The sequence below is a fragment of the Mytilus californianus genome, unplaced genomic scaffold (assembly GCF_021869535.1).
Source record: "Mytilus californianus isolate M0D057914Y unplaced genomic scaffold, xbMytCali1.0.p SCAF_3, whole genome shotgun sequence".
Taxonomy (NCBI): Eukaryota; Metazoa; Mollusca; class Bivalvia; order Mytilida; family Mytilidae; genus Mytilus; species Mytilus californianus.
This window is the reverse complement of record NW_026262679.1, coordinates 118634602-118646373: the sequence shown is the minus strand read 5'-3', so window position 1 is coordinate 118646373 and position 11772 is coordinate 118634602. Positions and strand designations below refer to the sequence as shown.

The 11772-nt window shown below is 33.8% G+C and overlaps 1 protein-coding gene across 4 annotated transcripts in view; it reads left to right on the top strand.

Moving 5' to 3' along the window:
• Window positions 1-10876: 10876 nt before the first annotated feature.
• Window positions 10877-11772, top strand: part of LOC127735951 (scavenger receptor cysteine-rich domain superfamily protein-like) — a 133625-nt gene continuing 132729 nt past the window's right edge. For all 4 annotated transcript variants that reach the window (XM_052246409.1, XM_052246408.1, XM_052246407.1 and 1 more), the window contains exon 1: window positions 10877-11028. In XM_052246409.1, coding sequence (XP_052102369.1) covers window positions 10968-11028 — 61 coding nt within the window. In that variant the 5' untranslated portion in view covers window positions 10877-10967. The remainder of the gene's footprint in view (window positions 11029-11772) is intronic.

The following is an 11772-nucleotide window of genomic DNA, read 5'->3' as shown; positions in this document are numbered from 1 at the left end:
TACTGTCTTTTGGTCATAAACAAGCTTCTGTCTGAGTATCATAGAATTCTATGAAGGTTTGTCAAAGTTATTGATGACTGAATTTAAATGTTAAAGTTTTAATGAAACTTCAGATAAAAAAAAAGATGAATCTGTTTTATTTACATATACTTGAATGGCTAAGTTTAACTGTAAAACAAGTGTACGTGCACTTTCTGGTGAAAGAAAATCCTTCATGTTATCAATATCTTCATTAATGTACTGACATTGAATTATTGTCTTCCCGTACACCAATTCGCCGATATTTTCCCGTGTGCAGTGACCTTACGACGAGACCTCTCGTTACAACTTTGGCCCGGGAGGCACCGCACGGCGTAAGTGCGAGGGGAAAACCGTGATGAAAGAATGTAAACAAAGGTGCACTGGAAGGTTATTAAATAGTAATAAATGATTCTTAAAGAATCAATTAGATACAACAAATCATTTAACAACTGTTAAGGAAAAGTTTAATTTTCTATTGGGAAGGCATGGAAATTAAAATATATAAAAAAAAGAATATCATGGTTCTTTATCTATTCACTTATTTGTCACGCCACGTGCTCTATGTTATTTATCAATGTTAAGATCCGGTAAACTTCGGCAACAAACTCGAAAATTAATTAGCTTGCGATCAGCAATCACTGAATTTGAATGAAGTATTATTTGTCGATCATCTTCTTCTCCCGAATACGGGAGTAGACTCCTAGGTAGGAGTGTAAAACTTCCCGGAACTTGTGTGCTATGTACATATGGACTTAATTATAATTAATATAATAAAGAAAAATAGTTAACAATAACATATATACATTATGTACAGTGGCTTGGTAGTTTACTAATTTATTGTGGGTCCTTCAAATGTTAGAGTGGATATACCACTTTTGAAGGATTCCAGGATGTCAGACATACCTATTGCTTCAGGTAGTGAATTCCAATCAGAAATAGTGTGAAGGTAGAATGAAAATTTGTAGAAATCTTTATTGGTTGCTATTTGCCTAAATTTATATTTCCCCCTAGTACGTCTATCAGATTTTGTTAAATTGTCCTTTGGAACTTCAACTAACCCTCAATTAAATTTATATATCATAGTTAATCTAACCCTTTTTTCTTTTAATTTGTAAACTTTCCCATTCCAAAGAATTTATCAAGTTGGATACTGCTCCAGGTGTTCTGTCTTTTTAATCGTTATAGACAAATATTGCCTTACGATGTATCTGATCAACCTGAGTGATGTGTTGCTTATTGTATGGATCCCAGACAGGGGAAGAGTATTCGACTGGACGGACAAGTGATGTGTACGTATTAAGGTTTTTAACCTTACGTGTGCAGTTTTTTAAGTTTCTACGAAGAAAAGCTAAGGTTTTATTTGACTTACAGGTAATATTGTTTCTGTGTGTTCACCAGTCAAGATCATGGCTTATAGTTGCGCCTAAATATTTACTGTCTTTTACTGATTCTAAAACATGATTGTGCAATGTATAATCAAAAGCGGAAGGGTTCATTTTTTTAGAGATATGTAAATCGTCCTTTGCGTAACACTTTTCTGGATTAAAATTCATTTGCCAGTCCTCTTCCCATTGTACTAAACTAGATAAATCTTTTTGGAGTGATTGTGCATCAGAATTATTATTTACATTTCTATACAATAAGCAGTTATCTGCAAAAAGTCTTACGTTATAGATTAGTAATAAATGTGAAAACATGCATAAAGGACTTATAGTTTAGTATATATATATTGCACTGATTCAATAATTTCTATAACATTAAACTTACAAGAAACTCGTTTTATATGACTTTAACTGTAAAAAAAAATAAGTCCATTTATCAGTGAAGTACGGAAAATTTCAAATAAATGTTTTCAAAATTTAGCTCTGGATACTGTCTTTTGCTCATAAATAACCTTCTGTCCAAATTTCATAAAATTTCATGAAGGTTAGACAAGTTATTGATGTATAAAAAACTTTAACCACAGATTGAACCTAAATGTTGCCGACGCCGACGACGGAATCTAGGATCGCTATGTCTAGCTTTCGCAACAACTGTAACATAAATGTCGCTGGCTCGACAAAAATGGTCAGCAAAAATAAGATCTACAAGTCAGTCAACATGACGGAACTGGTCAACTGACCTGACCCCTTATAGGACGATTTTTTGTCCATTTTTGCATATTTGGCAGAAACAGTTGTAGGCAAATATATTCAGCACAATCAGATTTACAAATTGGTATCCAGGCCCAAATTGTCAACTGACTCCTTATAGGAGTTATTGCCCGTGAAAGACGATTTTTAATCAGTTCTGCGTTTTTTGCAAAATCTATGGTAAGTAGAGAGAAATTTAAACAGCAAAAATGTTCAGCATAATAAGATCTACAAATAAGTCTACTACATCGCCGAAACCGTCAATTGATTCCATATACAGTTAACTCTCGTTGTCTCGAACTCGGTTGACTCGAAATTTCGGATGAGTCGAAGTTTTCACGTGGTCCCGAACTTTGTTCCATATGAATGTATGTATTTCGACTCCTGATGAGTCGAAATTGGATGAGTCGAAATTTCGGTTGAGGATTTATTTTAGCTTAACCAAGCTAAGCAAGAGTTGTGTCCCTTGGTCTGTCAAACTTCCGGTTGTCGTTTGAGTCGAACTACGTGTATCTCGAAATAATTCTGTGGTCCGGCTGACTTCGAGATAACGAGAGTCGACTGTATATATATATATATATAGAAGTTATTGCCCTTCGAAGATGAAATTTACCCGTTTTTGTGGAAATTATAGCAGATAGAGAAACTTTTCAACAATCGTAAAATGATCAGCAAAATAGGATCTACAATAAAATTGAGAATGGAAATGGGGAATGTGTCAAAGAGACAACAACCCGACCATAGAACAGACAACAGCAGAAGGTCACCAACAGGTCTTCAATGCAGCGAGAAATTCCCGCACCCGGAGGCGTCCTTCAGCTGGCCCCTAAACAAATATATATACTAGTTCAGTGATAATGAACGCCATACTAAACTCCAAATTGTACGCAAGAAACTAAAATTAAAAATAATACAAGACTGACAAAGGCTAGAGGCTCCTGACTTGGGACAGGCGCAAAAATGCGGCGGGGTTAAACATGTTTATGAGATCTCAACCCTCCCCCTATACCTCTAGCCAATGTAGAAAAGTAAACGCATAACAATACGCACATTAAAATCTGTCAATATGACGGAAATGGTCAACTGACCCCCATATAGGAGTATAGCCCTTGACAGACTAGTTCAAATTATTATAGACATTCGTTAGCCACCTTCTATTATATATGGATAGTCGACCTTCCCATGGATAGAAACACGTGCCTGTGTCATATCGGCCTGGGGAGAACACTGGACCCAGTGCTGTATCAAAGGATAGCATGTGCGTCTCCTTTAAAGATGATTTTGTACGAGTTTTAATTTCTAAAACACAGACACTTTTCCTGGGTTTTATCATGTTGTAAATTATTGGGACGGCTGACTGAAATGTTTTAAAAACAAGAGAGAAATATAAAAATAAGAAGATGTGGTATGATTGCTAATGAGATAACTCTCCAGCAGAGACCAACTGACATAGACGTTAACAACTGTAGTCACCGTGCGGCCTTCAACAATGAGCAATACCCATACCGCATAGTCAGCTATAAAAGGCCCCGAAATGACAAATGTAGAACAATTCAAACGAGAGAACAAACGGTCTGATTTATGTACAAAACAATGAACGAAAAACAAATATGATATACATCAACAAACGACAACCAGTGAATTACAGGCTCCTGACTTGGGACAGGCGCATACAAATGTGGCGGGGTAAACTAGTTTGCTGGCGCCAAACCCTCTCCCTCACCTGGGACAGTGGTGTAACAGTACAATATGAGAACAAACTATAAAAATCATTTTAAAAGGGCTTAACTCATTAGATCGATACAAAGCAGTAAAACACCTAACAAAACACAGACTGGACGTGGCAGGGTATATATACATCCCACAACAAAAAAGACACTAAGTACAGATCTGAGAGTACTCGCAGTTAACACTGACAGCTAGTCTCAAAACCAATAACAATATATAAGAAAAATCATGCATCTAAGACTAAAATATTAATTAGTTCACATCCAACATCCAACATCCAATGAATTTAGTGTAGACTTTATTAACAGTCAGAGAAAAACATGACCTTGTGCAATGCCAAGATACAGGTATCGACAGATTGTAGAATCGCGAATGTGCATATGTATATAACAATAACATTTAGTTTGGTTTACTGATAACAAAATCAATATTTATACCAATAAAAACAATATTCAAAGATCTAATTACAGTGTCTAATTGGTAACCTTTAAGAATAAGTTTATTTAAAGGATCGATAAGTTTACCCGGGCTCGCCGGGTAAACATTATCTCCGTAAAAATTAGGAAGTGCTATCCTGTTTGAAATAAGTCTTCTACACGTACAGCTAAACTTCCAAACACATTCTTTGTATCTATGGAAGAATTTTGTAGTTGTTTTAAGTGATTTGTGGTCACGAAATCCTCTGACTTAATAATTTACCAGTAATACATAGATTACGTTCATTGAAATCCAAAACGTCACTACAGACACGGACATAGCGAATGAGTTGTGATATATACCAGCAAAGGAACATCACTATCAAAAGAAGTAAAATTAACAATAGGAACGAAAAATCGTCCCTTTTGTCGTGAATTTTTGTGTAGAGTTTCCTGTGTAAAACTGAAATATATTAATCTAAGAAAGGACAGATTATTTATTCTAATGGCAGTCCAAATTTCTCGCCTTGGAATTACGTTGACGCACTCTGCAGCTTTTAATACGGTTGTCATCCCAACAATTCAGAATGTTTTTAACAGTTTAATGTGCTGTTCTTTATGATTTATGGAAAAGAACTGAATGGGTTGAAAATTCATATGCTAATTATTTGTCCAGCAGTATGTCATGGGTTACAGAATCGAAAGCCGTCAAGTTGGAAAGATCCATGAGTACTACCACTATGTATATAGATTGTACTGTCCCCTGCCAAAGGCTGTGCGGGACCCATATAAATACTAGGGGCTCTTTTCACAAAAAAATCTTATGAGTAGAAATATTTGTAAGTCATGAACATTTCGGTATTGATTACGATCAATTTTAATCTTAAGATTTTTTGTGAAAAGAGTCGCTGGCGTCCGTTTGTAATTCCGGTCGTGTCCGTAAAAGTGACGCAACCCAAATGCAGTACGTCTTTTGTAAATTTTTTTCGATATTCACACCAAAGGTTAATATAAGCAATGTATGGGACAGGTTAGAAAGTTAGTACCGATCAACTACTTTTAAAGGAGTTATGCCCTTGGAAATAAAAGTTATATTATAAATCGCATTGTAAGCACCCTCAAAAGAAATAAGAAGATGTGGTATGAGTGCCAATGAGACAACACTCGATCCAAGTCACAATGTGTAAAAAGTTAACTCAAGCCTACATTTCTTATTTTTTATGAAATTTTATGAATTGTATAACAAAGTTTTATTAGTCTTGGATGAGTTCGAACATTACCCTCCCGGAGCACCTGAGATCCGGCACCCCCAGATTTTTCCTGTAGTGCTATGAATCTCAGTTTATGACCAAACTCAGTAAAGACACGTAATTGTTACATTTGGTTGATACATTCAACAATACCTACCGTTATCTTGATGATATTTTTTTCGTTAAATAATAATAATAATAATAATAAATTCTTTATTTAAAGAGGGTAAACACAGTTAGTTCAATTACTAATCTTCCCTGAGGCCCTCATATACAATACATGTAAAAAATAATAATAAAAGAAAAAAAGCAAACATACAACATATTAACACAATCGTATAGTCATGATAGTTCAATGTACATGTACCATAATTAGAACATATAAAACAGTTACAGATTGCATGTAGTGAATAGATATTATATACAAATCAAAATCATACATTCTGAAAAAAAGAGTAATAGTTGCAATCATTTCAAGACTGAATATTGGGACTGTCTCAAGTATTGTTTTATAATTTGTTTAAAAGAAAAAGAAAAATAATGCAGAGTTCTCTAAATATACTACCGAAATTTACCCAAAGGAACTTTACGACAAAAGAGACGATTTTTGGCTTTTAACTAGCTTTCAGTAACTGCGAGTACTCTCAAATCGTACTTACGTGTTAATTTGACCTGTTGAAACATTTTTTTTGTAATGTATTTTTGTAATTTAATGTTTACTTATTCAGTGTTATATCTAGTCTCACTATCTTTAATATATACCACCTTTGATAAGTGTTTAGTATGACGATAAATTTTCACTTTTGTTCTCGTACTAGGAACAACAAAATTATTTATTTTGTAAAAAATATTTCCGTACTCCATGTATACCTTACAACAAAATTATTTTTATTTACCTGTGTACGTTATTTTATTTGGCGGCATTTTGTCCAAGGTTAAGGTTGTCTTTCTGATATTGTTAAACATCAAACCCCTTTGTTTTATTAATTTTGTATTTACATTGTTTCATAGATCAAATTTATTCGTTCAGTGTATGTTCACTTGTTTTTGTTAATATGTCTTTTGATTGAGTTAAGCCATTTCAATTGATATTTTATAGTGTGGCTTTCTATGTTGTGATGTTACACTATTGTTTCAGGTATAGGGTGAAGGTTGGCGCCTATTAAAACGTTTTAATTGTTTTTGGCTTTTAACTAGCTTTCAGTAACTGCGAGTACTCTCAAATCGTACTTTCGTGTTAATTTGACCTGTTGAAACATTTTTTTTGTAATGTATTTTTGTTATTTAATGTTTACTTATTCAGTGTTATATCTAGTCTCACTATCTTTAATATATACCACCTTTGATAAGTGTTTAGTATGACGATAAATTTTCACTTTTGTTCTCGTACTAGGAACAACAAAATTATTTATTTTGTAAAAAATATTTCCGTACTCCATGTATACCTTACAACAAAATTATTTTTATTTACCTGTGTACGTTATTTTATTTGGCGGCATTTTGTCCAAGGTTAAGGTTGTCTTTCTGATATTGTTAAACATCTAACCCCTTTGTTTTATTAATTTTGTATTTACATTGTGTCATAGATCAAATTTATTCGTTCAGTGTATGTTCACTTGTTTTTGTTAATATTTGATTGAGTTAAGCCATTTCAATTGATATTTTATAGTGTGGCTTTCTATGTTGTGATGTTACACTATTGTTTCAGGTATAGGGTGAAGGTTGGCGCCTATTAAAACCTTTAAACCCGCTGCATTTGTTTGCACCTGTCCTTAGTCAGAAACCTGATGTTCAGTGGTTGTCGTTTGTTGATGTGGTTCATAAGTGTTTCTCATTTCTTATATAGATTAGACCGTTGGTTTTCCTGTTTGAATGGTTTTACACTAGTCATTTTTGGGGCCCTTTATAGCTTGCTGTTCAGTGTGAGCCAAGGCTCCGTGTTGAAGGCCGTACTTTGACCTATAAATGCTTACTTTTACAGATTGTGACTTGGATGGAGAGTTGTCTCATTGGCACTCATACCGCATCTTCTTATATCTATATATTATGAGTTTGAATGTCCCTTTGGTATCTTTTGTCTCTCCTTTAGGGCCGATCAATTATTTTTAAAGTAGTTTTGTCCCTTGGAAATGTTAAATCAATAGACCTTTCCATTGTAAGTGCTCTCAAGCTTGCATTTCTTGTCAGATTTTTATGACATTTATATCAAAAGTTTATCACAGCTATGACTTGGTCAAATTCGAAAATCAGTACTGATCAATTATTTTTACTGGAATTATGTCCCTTTGTTATGTACATTCTATGAAAAACTGCACTGTAAGCACTCTCACGCCTACATTTCTCGTCATATTTTTATGATAGGAGTAGGTCCAATTTCCCAAGAATTTGTTTTGTTTTAACTTTTTCATACTTTTTGTTTTAATCATCTGACAGTTATTGCAATATCAATTATTTGAGCTATTATATTATAGAGTGGTAATCTAAATCCCAACTTCATTTGTATACTTTTTGAACATTTGTTGCTCAACAAAAGTGCAATTTACAGAGACAAATGGTGACAGTAGTCCGATAGTTATTTTGTATCATCGCTAGAGCTGGAACTATTACTACTTGAAACAAAGAAAATAGAACAAATATAAGCACTAACAAAAAACAAATATGGAAATTACCATGATGTAGCTTGCAACTATATAAACAATAACTTGGGATTTTTGGCTGTATGCTAACTTTAAGGCCCCACTCATTGCAATTCTCATTTAAAATATTTAGTTTGTGTTGATAATCTCGTTAGAGTTTAAGATAAGATTAATGCGGATAATTTCTATTATGAAAAAAGTTATTAGATTGACCAATGATCAAAACAGAGTCCTTATATCATACACGGCTCTGAAAAGAAGACTTCTGTCATTTTAAAATTTGAAACATTTCAAACGAAAAAAAAACAGACAAAACAATAAAAGAAAAGAAATCAAGTATGACAGACAGCAATCAATGACACCCACTAAATTACAGGCTCCTGACTTGGAATAGGTTCATATAGAATGGCGGGGTTTAGTATGTTTGTGAGCGCTCAACCCTGTCCTAACCTTGGAGAATGGTGTAAAACACGTACAAAATAAGAACAAACTGTAAAAATCAGTTGAATATGGCTTGAATCATTAGATCGACACGAACTAACATAAAGAGACACGCAGTGTCCATCCAAAATTACTCACAATACTGAAATCTAGTTAAATGGCAATAACAACTATAAAAGAAAATCATGGTCTCCCAGACTACAATGTCATTCAGTACAAATCCAACGGATGTAGCTTACAGAGATGATGAACATTGAACAGATTGAGAAAAGTATGACCTTATGCAATACCAAAATATGAGTACATAATATCGACAGGATTATTGTATAGTATAAGTTTTCACAAATGTATAGCAATACATCTAGTTATGTTTTGATTTATCAAAAAATGAACTTCACTGTTTTATTTAAAAAGCCATTTTCGATAGCCAAGGGTTACGATCCAGTCCCCTCCTCTCCACCCTTGGCAGATTAAGCCAACATTTGGGATTACAATGCTGCGCCATCTACCAGGGAATAAAAGTCAGTGTATAGAAGGTGACTGGATCGTAACCCTTTGCAAGCGAAGATGTTAAAAAGCATGTAATAGTAATTAATATTATTAAGTTGCTATGTGTTAGACTGTACATGTGTTATATAACAATATAAAATTAAGGAGATGTGGTATGATCGCCAATGAGACAATTATCCACCAAAGTTCAAATAAAGTGGATGTAAGTAATTATAGGCAACCGTACGGCCTTCAACAATGAGAAAACCCCATACCGTATAGTCGGCCATAAAAGGCCCTGACATGAAAAATATGAAACATTTCAATTGAGAAAACTAACGGCCTGATTGATAACAAAACAATTTACGAAAAACAAATATGACAGACATGAACCAACGACAACCACTGAACTACAGGCTCTTAACTTGGGATAGGCACATAAAGAATGTGGCGGGGTTAGACATGTTTGTGAGCGATCATATTTGTGAGCGTTACTTATGTTTACTTTGCGAATGCTCATCATTTATACACCTTAAAACAAATCTGATCCGAAGTTATCACTTTTTTATGAGAATTCGATTTGTGTTTCGTGCATATTATTGCTAACTAAAACATTTCTGAAATCCAATCAGACTGACATTACTAAATTCAGAAGCTTGTCGATAATGCTATTAAAAGCAATTCCTTTGTTATTTTCTGGCTTAAATATTGGACATGTAAAATATTCTGAGAACATTGTGAAACTCTTGAATTCTAATTGTTTCCTTAAACACAATGAGCGCATAGTATTGAGATAACTAACCACTACTAAGTCTGAAGTATTATACACCAAAGAACGACCATAATGTAAACTGAGAGCTGCGATGGTTATCAGTTGCCATGATGCGTACATGATTATTACTTGTTTAGCTCTCATTTCAACTTTTTGCTTAATGTTATGAGATAAATACAGTACCGTAGTATTCAAACTGTAACGGGATTTTACCTTTAGTTAGTACTTGTAGTAGTATCTATATCATAACTCAGATATTTAGGTCAGCCGTAAGCGGTTGCGCTAGGGAAGTACCGTGCTTCTGTAGCGCAGTCGGTTAGAGCGCTAGTTTGTAACACAGAGGTCCGGGTTTGAGTCCCGGAATAGACAAAGTGAATTTCCAATTAGAATCATGCTCTCCGGTTACAAAGCCAAGAATGGTATTGGATTTGGATGTTACGGTCTCACGAGTTTCTGCAAAGGATAAACAAAATTTTGTTTCATTATTGTCGTTTTGATGTATACCTAACTTGAGTTTGTCATTGTGTTTTTACAATGCTTACGGTGTTCGAAAAATAAGAAGCCCAAACTACACTTGTGTCAACGTATCTTTACTTTATTTTACTAGCTGCACAAGAAAAACTTGATTTTGAACTTTATTTTATGCTTGGGGATGACAAAACTTCTAGTGCTTATAAAAACATCTACAATCCTTCATGGGTGAAACAAAAAAGGCCCATTGAGATAAAGGGTGTAAAGTTATTTTATTCTTTAATTGTCACATTCAATGAAAGTTTTCGACAACAGTCACGGTTACTAGACGTTTCGACCTCGAATCGCAGATTATCCCATTGAAACTGAACTTGGTCTGAGTCTACCCAATCCGATGTAACATTTGTATGTACACATTGTATACCAGGTTTTAAGGTCGACCGAGTGAATAAAATTTCAAATAGGTCACAAGAAAGTTTATAATAGAATTTATATGCACCAGTTGTCACTGTTATAAACAGTTTAAGTTGAACAAGTCTAATTTTTATAAATAACGGTGAACAAACAGTTTAAACGTTGAATGCAACAGATAATGTTTCAGGAAGTTAAAGATGTCTTCCATATACGTGTGGATAATATTCCTAGTTGAGGTTAAATTTACCAGGTCTTCTGGTAAGTAGAAGTAAGTAAAATGGATCCCGGTTTGAATGAACATGGATTCAATCATGGTTCCATTCGTAACTGCGTGTATATTTTTCTAATATCTACAGCTTACAACTTTAAACATGCAGTACGTACTTTTGTGCAACTAAATGAAATATGTAAGAAAAATTGAGACTGTTTTCGATTTATTTTTTTTTGCAATTGTTTTAACGGTTTCTTAAATTTTGGTCATAATGTAGGTGTCAGACTTGTTCATGACATTTGATTGATACGAGAGGCAATTGAAATCGTATTCATTAGTATGTTTAACTTTTTGAGTTAAACAAAAAATGTCAGTCCAACTTGGATGTAAAACAAATAAATATTAAATTACAATTGGCGTCTTCAAGGTGTCAAATGATATTTATAATAACCTGTTATTTCGATATTGTCAACAGGTAATAATTCAAATTTTCCATATTTTCTGAAATCACAAACATTCCAATTTGCTGTCATGATCAATTAAGGATATATATATAATATTTGAAATCGATGTCCAGAACAACGTAAATTTTAGAATCATATATATTTCGTCATTCACCTCCAAAGTTAACTAAACCATTAAACAGACTTATTCAGAAGGGATAAGGTTACGATACTGTTGTAAAGTCATAAAATATGGCATATTTTGGAATTAATATTGATTCACTCATAGGGTCTTTGCATAGGAAAGAAACCAGTTGTTGGCATGATATGGGTTATTCTCGTCTCGTA